The 21,590-nt window shown below is 40.7% G+C and overlaps 1 protein-coding gene across 2 annotated transcripts in view; it reads right to left on the reverse strand.

The window, feature by feature from the left end:
* Window positions 1–5,710: 5,710 nt before the first annotated feature.
* The window catches only part of USP32 (ubiquitin specific peptidase 32), a 265,092-nt gene continuing 249,212 nt past the window's right edge, over window positions 5,711–21,590 (reverse strand). For both annotated transcript variants that reach the window (XM_040336910.1, XM_040336911.1), the window contains exons 32-34: window positions 21,126–21,547; window positions 14,879–14,971; window positions 5,711–11,785 (exon numbers count right to left, since the gene is read on the reverse strand). In XM_040336910.1, coding sequence (XP_040192844.1) covers window positions 11,612–11,785; window positions 14,879–14,971; window positions 21,126–21,547 — 689 coding nt within the window. In that variant the 3' untranslated portion in view covers window positions 5,711–11,611. The remainder of the gene's footprint in view (window positions 11,786–14,878; window positions 14,972–21,125; window positions 21,548–21,590) is intronic.

The following is a 21,590-nucleotide window of genomic DNA, read 5'->3' on the forward strand; positions in this document are numbered from 1 at the left end:
GGGAACCCTTTGTTTTTTTAGCGCTTTTTGTAGCCCTGGTTCCTGAGCCTTTGGGAGCCATGATACAATACCGAGGTACTCCGCAAAACAACAACCAACTGTTGTAGCAAGGAGTAAACAAATAATATAGCTAGGGTAAATAGGCCTTCCTAATGTCCCTGAGCTACTGGGAGAAAAACAGCTTTTTTCTTTTCAAAAACTGATTTCCCACTATTGTGCTGCTTGCCAGCTGCTGCAAGGGTTTAGGCTTAAAGAAAACAATAGTCCTTGGGGAGCAAGCTCCGGACCTGCAATACCCTTCTTACGCCACTGGGTGCCCCTAGGAGCACCACCGCTCTGTGTCCTTCTCTCAGCCCTTCAGCTTACAACTGAGCCGAAGATAACAGTGAGGAGGGAACGCCCCCTACCTCCTGACAAAATCGACTGCCTTCCCCCACCGAGCATGCGCACAACGGTGTGTGCCATGGTGCGCATAAATATGAGCACATTCGCGCGCATACACGCGCACCTGCGCGCCGCAGCATGGAGGGAGCATGTCACCGCTGGAGGATACACTGAAAGTGAACAGCACAATCTGCAGTGGAAGAAAAAACCCTGGCAGGTAAGACAACTCAGGCCATAGACCTATTGTCATGGATAGATGCCGGGTTTGCAGCAGAGAAAGCACACAATAAGGGGGGCTAGGTACTGGGGTAAATAAGACCATCCTGTCTATAAACAGACATAGTGGAACAATTAGCCAATGCAGAGCATACCCAAGCTGAACCACCAGAATCTCCCCCGGGGGGCCAGACGACGGACCAAGTCCTGCAAACCCCCCCTTACCTGCTCCAAGCTGCAGGACAGTTGCATAGCAAGCGGTCCAATCTTCCCCCTTCTCCGTGGGTAGCGTACTAGACCTTCAGGTACTGGGGTCCCAAGGAACACCTACTGCCCTGCACCTATACAGCACCCTGGCAACAGGAAGACTTTTGATTTTAAACAACCAAAGCCCTGGGCCCAGGGTCCAGCCCTCCAAGGAGAAGCATTATAGGCAACGCCCCTCGACTTGGGGCCCGGGTACTGTCCACTTTAGCTCTGAGGCACTTTGGACAGATCCGTTTAGCCTGCCCTGGTCCCAAGGACGTGGAGCAAAGCTAATTTGTGACCAACACCTAAGACACTGGCGAAAAAACTGAGGTACTTCCTCTATGGGAGGGGGTTATATAGGGAGGGGACTTCCTGTTTGAGATTGCCAGTGTCCATCACCTGAAGGTACTCCATATAACCCGTATAGTAATGAATATGCCGCTCTGTGTCCTGTGATGTACGAGAAAGAAATGCCAGTTTCACTAACAACTGACCAATACCCATTAATGGTTATGAAATAATCACCACAAATACACAAACTGACAAAAGACACACCATAAAACACATTACAATGAACTTTAACCACTTAAGACCCGGACCTTTAGGCAGCTAAAGGACCTGGCCAGTTTTTGCGATTCGGCACTGCGTCGATTTAACTGACAATTGCGCGGTCGCGCGATGTGGCTCCCAAACAAAATTGGCATCCTTTTTTACCCACAAATGGAGCTGTCTTTTGGTGGTATTTGAATTACCTCTGCGGTTTTTATTATTTGCGCTATAAACAAAAATAGAGCGACAATTTTGAAAAAAATGCAATATTTTTTACTTTTTGCTATAATAAATATCCCCCAAAAATATATAAAAACAATATTTTTCTTCATCAGTTTAGGCCGATATGTATTCTTCTACCTATTTTTGGTAAAAAAAAAAATCTCAATAAGCGTTTATCGATTGGTTTGCACAAAATAGATAGCGTTTACAAAAAAGGGGATAGTTTTATTGCATTGTTATTAATTTTATTTATTTTTTACTACTAATGGTGGCAATCAGCGATTTTTTTCGTGACCGCGACATTATGGACAATTTTGACACAATTTTGGGACCATTGTCATTTTCACAGCAAAAAATGCATTAAAAATGCATTGTTTACTGTGAAAATGACAATTGCAGTTTGGGAGTTAACCACAAGGGGGCACTGAAGGGGTTAAGTGTGACATTTGTGTTTCTAACTGTAGGGGGGTGTGGCTGTAGGTGTGACGTCATTGATTGTGTTTTCCTATAAAAGGGAACACACGATCAATGACGGCACCACAGTGAAGAACAGGGAAGCTGTGTTTACACACAGCTCTCCCCGTTCTTCAGCTCCGGGGACCGATCGCGGCACTCCAGCGGCGATCAGGTCCGCGGGTCCCGCGGTCACGGAGCTTCGGCTGGGCACTTAAAGAGGATGTACCTGTACATGCTTGTGCCCAGCCGTGCCATTCTGCCGACGTATATGTGCAGGAGGCGGTCCTTAAGTGGTTAAAGGGTTTCTGAAAGTTACAGAAGCTATGTAAAGTACAGAGCTATCAAAATACAAACACCACCACACTAAGGCCTGGTTCACACCTATGCATTTTTTAGTGTGTTTTCAGTTTTGCAGAAACACACTACAGTCCATTTAACATGAGTTCCTGTGGATGTAGTTCACTTCTGTGCATTTTATGAAAAGGGCCAGGAACTTTTTTTATGGTTTTTGTTCCATAGACTTGAATGGATGAAAAGCGTGTATTGAAAAATGGAAAATGCACCCGAAATATGCAAACTGCAACCTGTATAAGGGTGAATCAGGCCTTTAGGAGGCATTTATAAACCTTCTCATAGTCATATGGCTACTTTCATACTGAAAGCGCCGGCCATTAGCGTTAAAGCGATGATTGTTTTAGCACCGTTAGCAGGGCACTTTTTACACGCAAAAAAGGGGTAAAAAGTCCAGTTTTGCATCGCTTTCAAAAGCACCCCCATTCATTACCTAGGTATTAGGTCTGGTGTTTATGTTAAAGATGCATGTTTATGTGAGCACTGAAAATTGCATAGTATGTTTTATGAAGGCCACCATAACTTCAGAACACCATAACATCATGGGAATTAATATTTGGAGTGTTTTGGAGGCAAACCCCAAGACTGAGTATGCTCAGCCATGGAGGCCTATTTATTAACTGAAAACCAGAGCCTGTTGCGAATAGTGACCAGTCAGGTGTCATATTTTATTTTCTTGAACGATGAATCCATTTGGTCACTAGGTGCATGTCCTGACACTACTGTATCATTCTTGGTTAATCTCTTTGCCAAGAAAGAGTCTAGGGATGAAACTGCTAGGATGTGTCCCCAATACAGGGCCTTATGACAAAGTATTTGGAGGTATCTTGAGACATTGGAAACAATTCTCTTTTTCTTATTCTAGTAGTGTAGGAGCAGTGATTTTAATAATGCTTAAAGCGAAACAATAAAAGTGAAATATTCCTTTAAATTTCGTCTATATATAGTATGCCTGTAAAGTATCACATTTTTCCCGTGTTTAGAACAGTCCCTGCAAAAATGACATTTCTAAAGGAAAAGTTATCTAAAACTACTCGCGGCTATAATGAATTGTTGGGTACTGGCAATACAGATAAAAGTAATTGAAAAAAACGGCATTGGGTTTCCCCTCCCAGTTCATTACCAGGCCCTTTGGGCTGGTAAGAATATTAAGGGGAACCCCGAACCAAAAATAAAAATAAAAATGCGTGGGGGTCCCCCCTGAAGGGTCCGGTATGGATTTTGAGGGGGACCCCTACAGCATTTAAAAATAAAATGGCGCAGGGTTCCCCTTAATATTCATACCAGACCCAAAGGGCCTGGTAATGGACTGGGGGAGGGGGGAACCCATGTCGTTTTTTTCAATTACTTTTATTTTTATTGCCGGGACCCAACAATTTTTTATAGCTGCGAGTAGTTTGAAATTACTTTTTTTCCTTTAGAAATGTCATTTTGTGCAGGGAGTGTTCTAAACACTGTAAAAATGCGCTACTTTACAGGCACACTATAGACACCCCCAGGTACGAAATGTAAAGGAATATTTCACTTTTATTGTTTCACTTAAAGAGGTTGTAAAAGTTCAAATATATATATTTTTTTAAATAACAAACATGTCATACTTACCTCCACTGTGCAGTTCGTTTTGCACAGAGTGGCCCGATCCTGGTCTTCTGGGGTCCCTTGGCGGCTTTCTCTGCTCCTCCCCGAAAAAATTCAGTTTTTAAAACAATTTTTTGCATCGATACATGTCCCCTGGGGCAGGACACACGTCCCCAAACACTTTTTATGACAATACCATGCATATAAGCCTTTAAAAATTAGAAATTTTGTCAGGACCCAACAATTCATTACAGCCGCAATCAGTTTTAAATTACTTTTTCCTTTACAGATGTCATTTTATTGCAGGGACTTTTCTAAACCCGGGAAAAACTTTTATTGTTTCACTTTAAGCATTATTAAAATCACTGCTCCCAAAAAAACGGACGTTTGTAAAACTTTTTTTTGTGCATTGATACATGTCCCCTGGGGTAGGACCCAGGTCCCCAAACACTTTTTATGACAATACAATGCATATAAGCCTTTTAGGTGGATTCAGAAAGACTTAGGCCGGCGCTAATTTAAGCGTATTCTGGTAACCAGATACGCTTAAATTAGGCTCAGATACGAGCGGCGTAAGTGTCTTACACCGTCGTATCCTAAAGTGCAATTTTTAGGCTGACCGCTGGGTGGCGCTTCCATTGCGGTCGGCGTAGAATATGTAAATCACTAGATACACCTATTCACAAACGTACGCCCGGCCGACGCAGTACAGATACGCCGTTTACGTAACGCATTATCAGGCCTAAAGTTATTCCATCAAATAGCTGGAATAGTAATGTTAAGTATGGCCGCCGTTCCCGCGTCAAAAATCGATTTACGTCATTTACGTCCACGTCAAAACCAATAGGACCGTGCAGCGTACTTTGCCGCAATGCACACTGGGATATGTACACGGACGGCGCATGCGCCGTTCGTAAAATACGTCAATCACATCAGGTCAAGCCCCATTAACATAAAACACGCCCCCATAGCCGAATTCGAATTAGGCGCCCTTACACCCACCCGATTTACGCTACGCCGCCGTAACTTAGCAGGCAAGTACTTTGTGAATCATGTACTTGCCTCGCTAACTTACGGAGGCGTAGTGTAAATGCCATACGCTACGCCGCCGCAACTATGCGCTCGCCATCCTGAATCCAGCTATTTAAAATGAGCACTTTTGATTTGCAGATTAAAGACCTGTGTTGACTGGCATTTTCTTTTGTCAGAACATAGAACGCAAACCCTGCTTGTAGCAGCTCATAGGTAGATCAGAATAAGTTCTACTGATGGTGAATGAATTCATAATTATCTTAGGAGCATTCCAAACTCATGTCAAACTTTAAACACAAGTACAAAGCCCATCCACACAGATCTCTACAGTCATCTGAGTTCACTGAAACATACAGTAAACGTGTTTCAAGTAAAAGGATTTAATTCAAACATAAATGTATTAATTGTGACTTTCTATTTGGCAAAGTAGGACAACTCAGATGGTATTGCCTTATGATATCAAGTTTAACTTGCTAGGAAAAAAACAAAACACAATTCATGTGTTCTTATACTACACACCTTGTAACTAACATATTTAGGTCTCCTACGCCCCCTTGTGGCGCTGCAAGTTAAGCAGCTGTTTCAGTTTAGTTTGACTGTTTCATGTTTTGTGCACATTTTTTTAGAATATACACATTGAGTTTTAAAGTAACAGAACACAAAAACTTCAGTCTCCAGAAAATAACCTCTGCATCCACAGCTTTTAATTTGTTGGAATAATAGTTACAGATAAACAGGGTTCACTCCATGTACAATTACCAATACTTTTTTTATACATTTCATATTTCAATAACATCAACACTATATTATTTACAGAGAGCGTATGTACATATAAATCTTTCTAAAGTCAGTGCATTGTCAATATTTTTATACAAGAATTTACAAAGTGAACATCGTTTACAGTTAATTTAATAAATGTCCTGCTAATCTGAGCTTGTATAATTTAAAAAAATAATTACAACCAAATATAAAACAAATACGATTTAAAAAAAAAAAAAAAAATACATAAAATGTGCTACCAACATAAATATGATTAAGTCTTTATTTCAAGAACAGCCACATTTTCCCCACTGTGGTTTGTTCATAAGTAATTGATATACTGTCATTTATTCACATTTTGAACCAATAAATTTTAAAGAAACACATTATGGTGTGTTTGAGTACTGGCAAATGCTAGTAATGGATAATGAATTTGACAGACACAAGCAGGATCACTTGGTAAGAAGAGAGAAAATGGGCATTATGAGGCCGACACTTTTGACCGTTAATCCTTCACACGGAAAAAATGTTTCCTGGAAAAGTTATTGACAGACTCCTGCCTACAGAACTCCATGTTTTACAAAACAAATGCACACGTTAGTTACAAAACTGAATTAAAAAAACATTATCAATTGTACTAACAAAAGGTAACAAAAGGGCTCTAAAGACTGTGGAAGCACTTAAAGGGAAATGGAGTAATCCAAAGCAGCCAGAGGCCTATTCCTCCTTCAGTTCAACATATGGTTTAACCAGTTGGTGAAAATTGGACACGTTATGGGTACATCCTAAACGAGAAGACTTTCCAGCAAGAAGGATGGAAGTAGAGAAATAGGTATGCTGTTCTAATTGGTTAGGCAAGTTATGGAAGGTGGTGTGCGACAGTGTGATCAAGGCTAACTACATATCTTTGCACCTGTGTTGAGTAGACATTTGTCGGTTTATGACTATTCCTTACGTTTTTTATCCTAAATTCTTAAAACTGGATTGCCCAATTGGCTACCACTGCTGCTGTTCACATTACATTATTGTAATATATTGGGTTATACATGACCTCTACAATTTTACAATAAATATTTATTTTCACCAGTAACCGAGTAGGTTTTACGCAGGTTTATCAAAGGAACAAATATTTTTCTTATTTCACAGCGAAACAAGCGTGCAGCTCACTGAAGTGAAGATGGGGAGAACCACGCACTGTTATTGACCATACCTCATCATGGGCCTACAATCTGGCAGCAGAATTAGGTGTTGCCTGTGTGAGTATCAGAAATTTGATTACACAATTTAAAACCCTATATACTCTATCGTAGGTAGGGTATGCTAATCTTGTAATACATAGGAGAAGCGAAAAACCGTAATACGAAGTAGACACAGCATACAACTATCAATACCCTGCAGTAGTGTGGAAACTTAAATTTTTACTTAAAAAAAGGGAGCAAAGAATATATAAATATATTTATAATAATGTAGAGATGGAGTGAACTGTATTTAACAACACAAATTTAAGAGGAGAATTACCTAGTAATTTTACAAGGAATAAATGGCACTGATCTGCATATGACTAACACTGTGTAGTAATACAGCAGGGTTCCCGCCTAGCACAGAACATTTGGCTGCTTAGTGCTCTGGTCTGAACTTTCCATAACAGCCGATCATTTACAGAACTTGTGCATTGTATGGTTGTGCCATGCCACTGCAGGTAAAACCTTTAACAAGGTGCTATGGTACAGGTGTATACCTTCACGTTACTGCATGAAGGAATCACAAATAGAGAATCTTCATAATTTCTGGAAACAAACCCCCCCCCTCCCTCCCCCCCCGAAGCAGTTGGTTGGTAAATGTACAGTGAAGACACAAAATTACCTCTTATAATAGAGGCCTCCCGTGGCACAATCACTCCAATCTGCACTTTGTGAAAGCACAGCAATGGCAATAAGAAACAAGTTTTAGTGAGGGCTTTGACACTTTCTCATATGAAGACATGGCTAGAAAGCATGAATGGCAAAAAGCATGAATGGCTGGAACGAGCAATAGGTCAATTAGGAAGGTTCTTAAATGAAAAATAAATAAATAAATGATAATGATTTGATTAAAGAAAACCCCTTAAAAAATTACTTTGGATACTATTGTGACAACTGCAATAAAGGTTCACGTGGATGCAAAGAACTAGAGTAGTAAAAAGTTATTTGACAATTAAAAAATGTGAAAAACATACTACTTGAAGGGGTGATCTGACAATTTAAAATATAGAAGCTTCATTTAATTTTTTACTAAGCTTGGAACTTTCAATCTTTAATGCAAACATACATCTGAAAGATTATGAAGCTAAATATATTAAACAGTGTTTAAGAAAAAGCTATCAGGAGGAACGTTACTTGTCACTCCCATCCAGTTCTGGAGGCTACATTGCACAACTCCTAGAAGTAGCTGAAACTTCTCAGATATCACTATCAGGGAAAGATCTGCCCCCAAATACACTGGAAAACAGCAAATATAGGACTCTAGCAAGAGAAGCTCCTGACAGGTAACAGATGTTATGATATGTTATGATATGTTTCCCTTTGTAACTATTTTCACCTATCACTACTTTCTCCTATCACCCAGCAAACAAGAATTGGTTTAACGAGTGAATCAAACAGAGGTGAAAGATCCAGAAGCTTGTTTTAAAGCACATTTGTGTTCAGACATTATATTATTTACATATTCTTAACAAGCATCATTAGAATGGACCATCCCTGACCTTGAGCTGCTTGTACTGTGAAGCAATTCTTAAATTCCTCAAAAATTATAAAAAATACTTCAAAGTGGGCTTTAGTTGGTTTCTAACAGATTAACAAAACTGCTGTGTGTTTACATCTAAAGGGCGGCAAGTTGACAAAATTCTGCTCTCCACAGAAAATAGCTGGGGTTTCAATGTCCCTGTTGTCAACTTTGAAGATTAATTTCTCCTCAATGCATATAGCTACACAAGTAAATAAAGACTTGGATTTACTGCTTGTTTAGAATATATTAAACTATACTTGTACTTTAAAAGTGTATAGTCTGTACAATTTCACTTTAAAGCAAGGTATGAGCAGGTTTCCAATTGTTAACATTTATACACTGTACTTTTTTAGTGCTCTACAAAAATAACAGCTGTAATTAGCTGCTATGTTCTGCATCTGCACTGTCATTTTCTGCCACATTTGAAGAATACAACATAATCACAAGGAGTAGGTTCATGAAGTAGTTTGAGAATAGTAAAGATTAACAACATGAGATAAAAATCCCTTTAAATAAATTAGATTTGTTTTTTCACTTGCAGGGCACATTGAAAATGTCCCTGAGAAACACTAAAGCTGGCCACCTTCAGCCTTACAGTGTCAGTTATAAGGTTTTTTTTTTATCATGCATGGGGTGACATTAAAAAGATAATCAGAATATTAAGGGTGCATTTGTGCATGCTAATCATGTAAACTGCATAGGGAGTTGTGGAAGAAAATAAAACTAGGACACTGTCCAAATGCCTAAAGTCCAAATTCAAGACTTTCAGGATCACACGTTTGACATCTACACTGTCAGAGGAGTCATTAACATACTCTAAAAAATTATCAGGAAGCACATCACATTTCCCTTATGTAGCTTGAGTGTTAAAAGAACAGCTGCAAATATTTAAAGATTGCAGTTTCTTTAAGGCCAAGTTGTGTGGAAAATGAAATCATCAAGTATCTGTACGTGAATATGTACCTCTGTTCTATCTGCAGTACATTTTGTAGGACATTGGATAAACAGACCTCAAATATTGTTAGTTTTCTATAGGATGGCATGGTTCAGGATAGTCACTGCAAAATGAGCGTTCCAATAAAAAAAAAAAAAAAGACGTACAAGTAGTGCAAGAAGAGTTTTGTTCACGATACTGAGAAGGAATTTGGGGAAACGGAACCAAGATGTACAGGAAAGTTTGTTAATATTATTATATTCTGCAGTGTGGCACTAAACAGGAGACATTCAATGGCACCAGCAAACAAGTAGATTATTGTTAGGTTTTTGTTGCACACAAAGATGGTGTTTGAAGAGCACCAGTCTGTCTTTGGCCAGGAAGCCAATTCATGAAGTCCAGCACATGGAAACTTTTAGTTTTTTTCACAAATGAATCAGGATTTCCAATTAAAGGTGAAAAACTGTGTATGCTTGTGATTTCTCATAACATTAAAATCGAGGGGTTTCACTCTGCCATATTTACTTGGAGCTGCAATTTTTTGCTCCTTCATTCACGTAAATAATTGGTACAATAACACAATTATAAAACACAAAACATGGTCTTTAGTCTAGAGGACAGCATAAACAGAAAAATATCTTTTGGGGGTGGGGACCCTCTGTGTTACTGAATGGTGGGATTGAAAGAAGATTTGGAATTTCAGTATAAATAGAATTATGATTTAACCAAGTAATCCATCAAATATTTCTAATTTGTTTGCATCTATTTTTAACAAAAGATAAATAATGTTTGATATAAAGGTGTAAAAAAAAAAAAACTCTATTCAATTCAAATATTTCATTATTTGTGCTTAGGTTGAGTAACATACAAATAAAGCAAGCACTAAATGTGAAAGAACATGTATGACAGTCTGTTGTCCTTGTGTATAGTGCCATTTCCTAGGTTTTTCCAACTGTTTGCTTTTTGTTTTAAGAATGGATTAACTTTAATTTCTATTACTATTCAAGTTGAGTGTGTACTTCATATATATATATATATATAAAAAAAAAAAAAAAGCGTTTAAAAAAACGCAACTCAAAATGTATGCCTGCATCCTAAAAAAAATTTGATAATAAAGTGCAATGCTTACTTTTACTAGAACATGTGCACTATTGGTAGTGCATTTGCCATTTTACAATCTGCAAATAGTCCACAGACATAAAAGCAAAGACCACAAAATCCCTGAAGATCTAGTTCCCAAGTACACACCTCTGAGTTTTTCCCAAGGAAAATTGTGAAATACATTTTGCTTGCATGCCATGATAGTTCCCAGATAGAAAGAACATACAAAACTACATTTATAGGGAAACATGTCCAGGGAGAAACAAATGAGCTGCCATTTTTAAAGCTTCTTCTAAAAATACCAGTTTGTAAGCCATCATGCTGACTCGCTTGTTCAATAATTTGAGTCAACAACCTGAACAAACATTATTTTGTGAATTTAAATACTTGTTTCGTGTAAGTGACTCAAAGCATTTAAAACAGCGGGACAGCATAACAAACCAAACAGTTTTAGAAGAATGACCGCCACTGTATTTCTAATGATGGAATTACCTTAATATCAGGGTAAGGAGTATGTATGTGCCATCTACGCATAGCAAGCAATTAAAAAACATTAATTGCTTTGGCTACATAAAGCAGCTAGGGGTTGAACTCTGATTAGTTATTAAGAGGTATTGCACATCATTTCACTATTACATGAATTCCAAATTGTCCTAATATATAGATGGAGACATTGTACAATACTCTTTATATCACACAGTTTCCAACCCTTTACTAAAAATATCCTTGTGGCTTAGGAAAATTGTATGATAATTATGTTGCCCTTATGCACTCTTTTCAAAAAAGTAAAAAGGGAAAAAAATATTTAAAATAAACATAAAACCAACTTAGTATAATTTAAAACAGCAATGTCATGTTACCCTATTGTCTAGTTTTGTTGAATGGCCCTACATGCATTGGTGACCTCAACACTAGTATGTTTAGATTGATTAATGACTTTTAAAAAAAAAAGATTCACCATCCATTTTCTAATCTTCCTCCAATGTATGAGCTGAACAAACTGGAAGCACAGCCATGCTACTGAAGCACACAATATTTTTTATAGTCTGATTCAAAGTCTTCATCCATGCTGCTAGTGTCTGCCATCTTTTTCCCATCAATCTTTGGCAGGAATTGTGCATAGTCCACCCCTTGCTGTTCATAGAAAAGAATATAGGCCGAGTCTGTGTCGATTTCGTCAGGATGTAGTTCCTGTTTACAATTAAGATTTACATAAAAATGGTTAGGGTGGTCATTACAGTTACCAGACATGCATTCAGACATACTGTGAGGCAAGTCAATTTTACTTTTTTTTTTAAAAGCTCAAAAGATGGAAAGCAGATAGCCTGGAACAGCTGCCATTAACTGCCTTAATAATAATAGTTTAATGGTGGGAACGCTATCTTAACCTCTTAGCAGTGCCGCCTCCCGGCCCTTTAAGAGGTTTATAATGCCAGGATGGGGGCAGGGCTTAAGATCACATGGCTGTCATGGTGGTCATGTGATCCAAAAAGTCCAGATCGCAAGGAGCGATCAGGAGCTTTCGGTTAGGCAACGGTATCTGTGCCAGAAGTGAGCAAGCTCTTGGCACAGGTGTATTGGCAGAAATTCACGCAAATATGCGGCCCCTCTGCGCTAAGGACCAAGCACGAGAGGCCACATGTTTACATAAGGCCGGCGCCAAAGGGTTAAGCAGGCCTTACATGGATCAAAATTTGTCTGGTTGCGCTATTTATTCTGGTAAGCCAACTTATGTGATAGATGACAGGTACTTATTTAGGGGTCTAACACTAGCTCTGCCTGTAGGTCATGCAGATTAATGACAAAGCAATCCCAATCTGTTCTGTACCTGGCTTCGACAGCTGGAATTTTGACAGTTCTGAATCCAGAAGTGCTTAGAGCTAAGCACTCCCATGTTACTTTTACACTGAGAAGTAGTCAGCAGTCCCAAAACACTAGAAGAGCAAGGTATGCCTAGGGAGAGGAAGGGTTGTGTGTAAGTGTTAGGTAAGTGAGTTCACCGCGCAGTAACATATTTAGGATATTGGGTGTCTTTAAAGCCGTCCATATCTCTTCTATATGAACGACACAGACTGCATGAGTACTAGAAAGCAAACTTGTGGACACAGGTCAACCTTTATCTATTTTAACTGCCCCACCATAACACAGTAAAGTTGGGGGCAGTAAAAGGGTTGACTGTGCTGGTCACTTGATCAGTAACTGCAATATATATTTCTGAATAGTTTTAGGCATGCTGTGTGAATAGAAACTGACTGCTTCAGAAAAGTCATTTCTCTAACACAGCCCCCTCCCTCCTTGCACATCAAAGCCCTCTCCTCTTCTGGAATTATCAAATCATCGGCACATGCGCACTGAAGCAATAGCACCTTGTGCCGTTGCTTCAGTTAGACCAAGGGTCTCAAACTGGTGGCCCTCCAGCTGTTGTAAAACTACAAGTCCCATCATGCCTCTGCCTGTGGGAGTCATGCTGGTAACTGTCCTTCTTGCAATGCCTCATTGGACTTGTAGTTTTGCAACAGCTGGAGGGCCGCCAGTTTGAGACACCTGAGTTAGACTGTGCCGTTACCAGTGGGTCCTGCTCGAATGTGAGGGAGTGACCTCACGCAGCTCCAGCCAATCACAGAGCCAGAGCCTGCGGCCCCAGAAGGAAGAGGGGCGAGAAGATGGATGCAGCCTGCACAGGGGACAGCGCTGGATTCGTTTGCAGGTAAGTGTCACATAATGGGCTAGTATGCGATGCCCATTACTTTTTTAATTTGCAGGGTTTGCTGTGCGCAAAAGAGGAAGTAAAAGCCATCAGGGTTTAATTCCTCTTTAACTGGTTTAGCTAAAAATGGACAGATTGGGCAGCTATCATCTCATGTCAGTGGCCAGCTTATTATGTTTCGATCTATATAATAGTGATATTCAAAAATGCAATGGGGCAGATTCAGGTACCGCTGCGCACTTCTTACAGAGGCGCAGCGTCCCGTTTTTGCCCTGCGCCCCCGCAAATTATTTGCGCTAAGCTTCATTCACGAAGCAGTAGCCACGTAATTTGCATGGGCGCTCCTCAAAAAATGCTCGGCGTAAGGGCGCGTAATTTAAATGATCCCGTAGGGGGCGTGGATCATTTCAATTAGGCGCGTTCCCGCGCCGTACGTAGTGCGCATGCTCCGTCGGGAAACTTTCCCGACGTGCACTGCGGCAAATGACGTCGCAAGGACGTCATTTGCTTCAAAGTGAACGCGAATGGTGTCCAGCGCCATTCACGATTTACTTACGCAAACGGCGTACAATTTAAACTTTGCGACGCGGGAACGACGGGTATACGTAGCATTGGCTGCCCCTGCTATTAGCAGGAGCAGCCTTACGCGAAACCCGACGTACGCAAACGACGTAAACTGCGTACGCAGGACTCGCGTAGGGTAGTGAATCGGCGTTAGTATGCAATTTGCATACTATACGCTGACCACTACGGGAACGTCCCCTAGCGGCCATCGTAAGAATGCAGCCTACGATATGACTGGCATAAGAGCCTTATGCTAGTCATATCTTAGGCTGCAGTCGGCGTATCGAGGTTCCTGAATCAGGAGCATTCGAAACGCCGGCGCAAGTAAGCAATTGCGCTGCGTAACTATGGTTACGCAGACGCAATTGCTTCTTGAATCTGGGCCAATGTTTTGATTTCTTAATTTGGTGATAGTGACCTATTAAAGGAATTACATGTAGAGGCAAGACATATAAAGATGACAGCTGTGGAGCCTTCATCTCACATAAAGCAGACAGTATCAGGCCGTATGTGACCAATCAAACTGGGGACCATTTATGTTGGAGTCATGTCTGCACACAAAAGGATTGGGATTTATTTTACCCAACTCCTACAAAGAATTCAGTTATTACTGAGAATAGATATACAGGCCTGCGTTTTCCCCAGAGCTTTAGGTTTTTCAGTTGTAAAAGGTGAAAGCCAGCATTTATAAGACTATATGATGATCAGCCATTTTGTAAAAGCATGGCTTGACAATTTACAATGTTTTAAATAAACTTTACGAGTGCACCAATACAAATATTTATTATTCTAATCAAATACCTTCCTTAAAAATGGAGTGAATAGCATATTTTAATAATAAATGGTGCCTGAATTTAACAGTAAAAAAACTCACAATGCAAATTTTAATTTTCTAAGCACAGAGTTTTAAATAAAATACAACGCGGAGAATAGTAATGCATTGCTATATAGAAATATTACCCGATATTATTATTTATTATATTGGAGGTAAATTAAATAAAAATATATCTTACCTTACAACTGCTGTCATTGTAGCAGTACCATTTTCCATTTGGATTTTTGGCATAAGTAACATAATGACCTCCACCCATTATTCCTGAATGGCACTAAAGAAAAAAAAAAAAAAAATTAGATACAATGGCATAATTCTCAAAACAGCAAATGCCAATGGTGGTTTAAAATGTATATAAAAAGGTATCCAAGATATCTACAGTGCCTTGAAAAGGTATTCCTACTTCTTGAAATTTTCCAAATTTTGTCATGTTACAACCAAAAAAGTATGGCGTGCATTTGTATTCAGCCCCCTTTACTCGGATATCCCCAACTAAAATCTTTTTTTTTTAACATAACGTTTATTTTCAATAAAAACAAAAACCAGTAAGCAGTGGTTACATTGACAACAGTCGCAAAGATCAATGCAGATGGTACAAAAACGGTGATCTATTGGAAAAAGGATTAGGACAGTAGCATATATTCAGTAGTGTGTTTTCCTGTTACAATCACAATGGATAGAGGGAACTGGGACCGAAAAGCAAGGCGGAGCTGTAAATACCTAAAAAACATGCGATTAGGTAACCTTTGTTGCCTTTTTAAGTCAAACATGAGTAAGCCAGCAGGAGATACACTGTCTGCCAATTTCCTATTTTCAAAGCGGGCCCACAGCACAGGATCCGGGACAGATTGCAAATGCGACAACTGAGGATTCCCTCTCAAGGATGTGCGGGGAGACCAGCTGTTGGGCTTCTGGGCCTTGGTCTGACAATCTCCCAAACCCTTAGAGTGCTCCGCATTTAGGGAGTAATATTTGGGTTGGACCTAGGCCCATGATGCATTTAAATTCCACAGTTCAGAGTAGGACCCAAGCAACACTGCCTCCAGTGTGGATGCAGGATTGGCTGGCTCCTCCAACAACCACCATCTGAGTGTGACAAGGACAGCAGCCCAATAGCATTTGAGAAAGCAGGGTAGGGCAAGGCCTCCCAAGTGGATAGGCAGTTGCAGAGTGGATTTGGCTATTCTAGGGATGCTACCATTCCAACTAAATTAAGTAATCAAGCTAGCTAGTTTTTCTAAAGAATGCGTTCGGAATGTGAACCGGGGTTTGTCTAAATATATACAACAATTTAGGCAGCACAGACATTTTAACGAGGTTTACCCTTCTGACCGGGGTCTGGGGTAGTATTTTCCAAGCAGCGCATCTTCTTTTTTTTTGTCCAAAAAAGCAAGTTTATTAATCAAAATTTGACACATATAGTCCAAGGTACCACAATCTTATCAAATATAGCAAACACATACAAGGCCATAAACACTACAGCACTGTAATTAAGCAGCGCATCTTTGAGTCAGGGGATAGCGCTGTCAGTTGGGTGTCTTCACCGCCAAACGTCTGTCAGGCCATAGAGAGATGTCCATCTGTGCAGGGGAGAGCCAGTGCCAATGCCTGGAGACAGCCTACTTTAAGAGGGACACTGTAGCTGGTGGCGGTATATATAAACCAAGAATCAACATCTCAATAGTGTTTACCAGAGCGTGGAGCAACACGTACTTACCCCTCCGGGTCAATCCTAAATTCAAGCAAATTGTAAGAAAAGGTCTTATGAGTTAGCATGCTAACCCCCGGGCGTACCTGCAGTACGTAGCATGGTGGTAGTGGAATACCCACGTTTTTTCAAGCTAAGAACCTTACTTCTCACTAGGTAGGTCTCTTGTAATATGCATATATGAGGGGTATATTTTTTGAGATAAGCCATGACTAAAGATCTCTTGATCTTATCACTAAGTCCCAGGAGTATAACCACCAGGGGAGCAGTGACAAAGTTGACCTGGAGCGAGGCAAGCATCATACAATACAGAACAATCTACTTCTGAAGCATTGGACACCCAGCCTTCGGTTATGACAAGGGCTGGTGAAGGTATCCACAGCAAACCACTGCATACAGTAACAGTAAACGAAAAAAAAACAGCCATAACATAAAATCCCATCCCCGCCCACCCCACATGTTCGTTGGGGGAACTATGAGTTTTTAACCCCACATAACCAGACCCATCACACTAGAAAAGTCTCCTATGGGGCAAATGGAGGAGGAAACGACCACCGAACACTCAGGTGGACTCAATCTGAAGTCAATTCAATCTGAAGGCAACTGCCTGTAAACCTGTATACAAAAAAAAGGGTACTAGGGATCTATGTATATGTGAAAAAAAAAAACCACCTATAACTATAAACTCCCTGGGCAAGGGTCTACCGGTATACCCTCCAGTTGTCCATGAGGGGGAGCACCCCAAGAATGCATCCGCAGCGGTAGGGGATACATTTTGAGTGGCGGGGGGGCCACGGACTGGGTACAACATTCCCGAGTGCCGCATGGGAGCTTCAAGGAGGTGAGGGGGGTGGTTAGGGCAAGAGCTGGCTCCAGGATTGCCGGTCAGTGTCCCAGGACAAGAAAGTAGTCTGAAATCAGCATAATCTTTGCATTCTCGAACCGGAGCTCGTCCACTTTCCATGCTTCACGAAGGGCCAGGTCCCGATCCTGATAGTTCAGATCACTGAAAATGAGGGTGCGCGGGGGGGCCCCCGGTTGGCCTCGTACAGGTGTCATTCTGTGGGCCCTCTCCATGGCAAAACAAGGCCTGGGGGAGGAAGGTGCGGAGAAGGGTCTCTGTAAAGACTGTAGGGTCTTGGCTCCCTCTGGCAGTCCTACCACCCTCCGATTATTCCTGCGGCTCCTGTTTTCACCGTCTTCTCTCAAGGGCCTTTATTTTTCCCTGTTGGGTGTGGATAAAAGCACGATAATATGAATGGAGTCCTCAGAGTCTCCCACATGCCGCTCAGCCTCACCCAGCCAGTCACAGAGTTTATCCATGTCCCTCCGCATCAGCCTAAAAATCTGTCAGAAGGAGGTCAACCTTGGCTGTCAGGGTTGTTTGGCAGCTGGTGGGGCCTGCTTCTTTTGCTGAGGGATGCCTTAGGAGTGGATCCACCTTTCCTTCCTGAGCTGGATTTGCCTCTTCTCATACCTGGATGCCACCGGACATTAGCGAAGATGAACTAAAAGGTAGATCCCGTGAAAAAATGGACACGTCCACTCAGGTCGCCAGCTTGACCACACCCCCCCCCCCCCACTAAAATCTAGTGGAACCAATTGCCTTTAGAAGTCACCTAAATTAGTAAATAGTTCACCTGCGTGTAAATTAATATAAGTATAAATACAGCTGTTCTGTGAAGCCCTCAGAGTTTTGTCAGAGAACTTCAGTAAACAAACAGCATCATGAAGGCCAAGGAACACACCAGACAGGTCAGGGATAAAGTTGTGGGGAACGTTAAAGCAGGGTCAGGTTTTAAAAAAATATCCCAAGCTTTAAACATCTCAGGAGTACTGTTCAATCCATCATCTGAAAACGGAAAGAGTATGGCACAACTTCAATCCTACCAAAACATGGCCGTCCACCTAAACCGACAGGCCGGGCAAGGAGAGCATTAATCAGAGAAGCAGCCAAGAGGCCCATGGTAACTCTGGAGGAGCTGCAGAGATCCATAGCTCAGGTGGGAGAATCTGTCCACAGGACATCGATTAGTTGTGCACTCCACAAATCTGGCCTTTAAGGAGGAGTGGCAAGAAGAAAGCCATTGTTGAAAGAAAGACGTAAAAAGCCTCGTTTGCAGCTTGGGAAAGACATGTGGGAGACACAGCAAACATGTGGAAGAAGGTGCTCTGGTCAAATGAGACCAAAATTTTAGCAAAAGGCTATGTAAGGTGGAAAACTAACACTGTACATTACTCTTAACACACCATCCCCACTGTGAAACATGGTGGTGGCATCATCATGTTGTGGGGATGCTTCTCCTCAGCAGGGACAGGGAAGCTGGTCAGAGTTGATGGGAAGATGGATGGAGCCAAATACAAGACAATCTTAAAAAAAAAAAACCTGTTAAGAGCCTGCAAAAGTCTTGAGACTGGGACGAAGGTTCACCTTCCAGCAGGTCAATGACCCTAAACATACAGCCAGAGATACAATGGAATGATTTAGATAAAATCTTATTCATGTGTTAGAATGGCCAAGTCAAAGTTCAGACCTAAATCCAAGTCAAAATCTGTGGCTTGATAATTGCTGTTTACAGATGCTCTCCATTCAATCTGACAGAGCTTGAGCTGTTTTGCAAAAAAAATATGTGCTAAAATGTCACTCTCTATATGTGAAAAGATGGCAGAGACATATCCAAAAAAGACTTCCAGCTGTAATTGCAGCGAAAGGTGGTTCTACAAAGTATTTACAAATGCACACCACACAATTCAGATATTTGTAAAAAAAAAAAAAAAAAAAAATGGAAAACCATTTATCATTTTCCTTTTACTTCACAATTATGTGCCACTTTGTGTTGGTCTATCACATGAAATCCCAATAAAATACATTTAAGTTTTTGATTTTAACATGACAAAATGTGGAAAATTTCAAGGGGTATGAACACTTTTTCAAGGCACTGTAAACCTAAGAATAGTAATAGGAATTCCCCCTGATGAAGATATATCGAGGTAGATATATGTAGGGGAGGGGCCAGGACGACACGACCAGTTTACCTGCTTAGGAGGAAAACATACACCATTCCAAAACCAGCCGCTGTAATATTTCATGCTATACACAGAGTGGTGCACTAACGCACCTGGAACATGTGAGTTGCCCACTGGGTGGTTGTTCTTATTTGTTTAATAAAACGTTCAAAGCAATATCACACTATCAAGGCTTTTAATTCCCTATTATTCCCGAGATTACTGGTGTTCCAAACAGTAGAACTACCGTCAGATCTTCTGTGGATGTAGACTGCCTCAAAAAAAAATTCTGCCTCTTCATGTAATCCCAGACTGACTCGATAATGTTGAGATCAGGGCTCTGTGGGGTTTGGGGTCGTTGTCCTGCTGCAGAATTTGGGGGCGATCACACGCCTCCCTGATGGTATGGCATGATGTATCTGCCTGTATTTCTCAGCACTGAGGCAGCCTACATCCACAGAAGATCTGTGGTTAGTTCTCCAACCTACTTGCTGAGTTCCTTCAAAAACTGAGCAAGTGTACCTAGAAGAATTGATGCAGGTTTTAAGCCAAAAGGAAGTCAACAACAAATATTGATTTGAATTATATTTTACTTTTGTTCGCTCACTTCACATTTTTTTTTATAAAAACAAACAATTTAAACATATATTTTTGAAACTATTCTTACTTGACAGCATTTCTTCACACCTGCCTAAAGGCCCATACACACAAGCAGGAAATCGTACAAAATAAATACTGCTTTTGAAATGATCGTACGATAATCTGATTGTTAGGGACAAACACTATTTTTTTTCTCGTACAATACCAGATCATACGATTTTTGTTTAATCAGTACACAGTTTTCATCCCAAAATACAATACATTACATCCTAGTTTTTATTCTGTCGTGCGAGAATTTTCGTACTTCATTTTCAATATGAGACTAGAATGCAGGGAAAAAAAAAAAAAAGGACAATTATTCGTCCAAAATTCTCATCAAGTATACTAAGCTTAAAGTGATACTAAAGTCTTGTTTTTTTTTTAAATAACAAACATGTTATACTTACCTGTTCTGTACAGTAGTTTTGCACATAGCAGTCCAGATCCTCCTTTTCCTCTGGTACCTTGCTGGCGCTTCTGGCCCCTCCCTCCTGCCCCCCACAGCAAGCAGCTTGCTATGGGGATACCCGAGCCGCTGCTTTGTGTCCATTTAGACACGGAGCCACGGTTTGGCCCTGCCCACTCGCCTTATTGGCTGACAACAGTGGTAGCCAATGGCACCTCTGCTGTGTCTCAGACAATCAGGAGGAAGAGTCCAAAGTGGCTGAGGCACTCGTGCACATCGCTGCATAGAGATGGGGCTACTTGTGTTTGCATAACCTGACTGTTACTTGACTGTCGTAAACCCATTAGGCATAAAAAAAAGGAAATGTGGTTATAAAATTAAAAATGGTGAGGGCAACATACCAATTTTAATGGAGGGGTTAAAAAAGACCCGTACTGTATATACATACCCCTTCCATCCTAATTTTTTGCCACCCCAAATTTAGGAGATCTAAATGCAAATAGAAACTTTCTGCTTCAAGCTGGAGTTTTGAAAATCCCACTGCAACTGCATATTGGCCCTACAAGTTTAAGGTTATGACAGGCTTACATTTGCACATAAAATACAAAAGTGATATGCAAAAGATTGAAATTTTTTACCGTATTCTGTTTAAAATAAAAATCAGCTTACCGAAATTGCATAAAGATTATAGATAGGCTGACAGCAGATGTCTTCTCTTTGGTCATCAGTGATGTCCTCCTCTGCAGCCAAGTGGTTATCAAGCTGACCATTGCTGCATGTATTCTGCTCATATATCAGCCCATTGGTTAAAGCCATCTCACAGTCCTGACTGATGGCCAATTCAGTTTGACTTCCACTTAAAACATGCCCTTTATTTGAGTCTACCTGATCCACAGTCTCTCTTGACTCACTATCTGTGCCATTTTCTTTGCTTTGATCCAAATTCTCTTTGCTGCTTGAAAGTTTCTTGCCTCCAAGCTGAGGTAAACGTAAACGGCCTTTACCTCTTCCAAGGGATCTAGGACTATGGTTGGGACTGTTATTTTTACTTGAGGAATTTGAAGACACTTTCCTTTTTTGGGATGGAGATGCTGTAAAAGAAGTCATAATAAATCACTATCCAAACTAAACATT

This window comes from Rana temporaria, chromosome 2 (genome assembly GCF_905171775.1).
Source record: "Rana temporaria chromosome 2, aRanTem1.1, whole genome shotgun sequence".
Taxonomy (NCBI): Eukaryota; Metazoa; Chordata; class Amphibia; order Anura; family Ranidae; genus Rana; species Rana temporaria.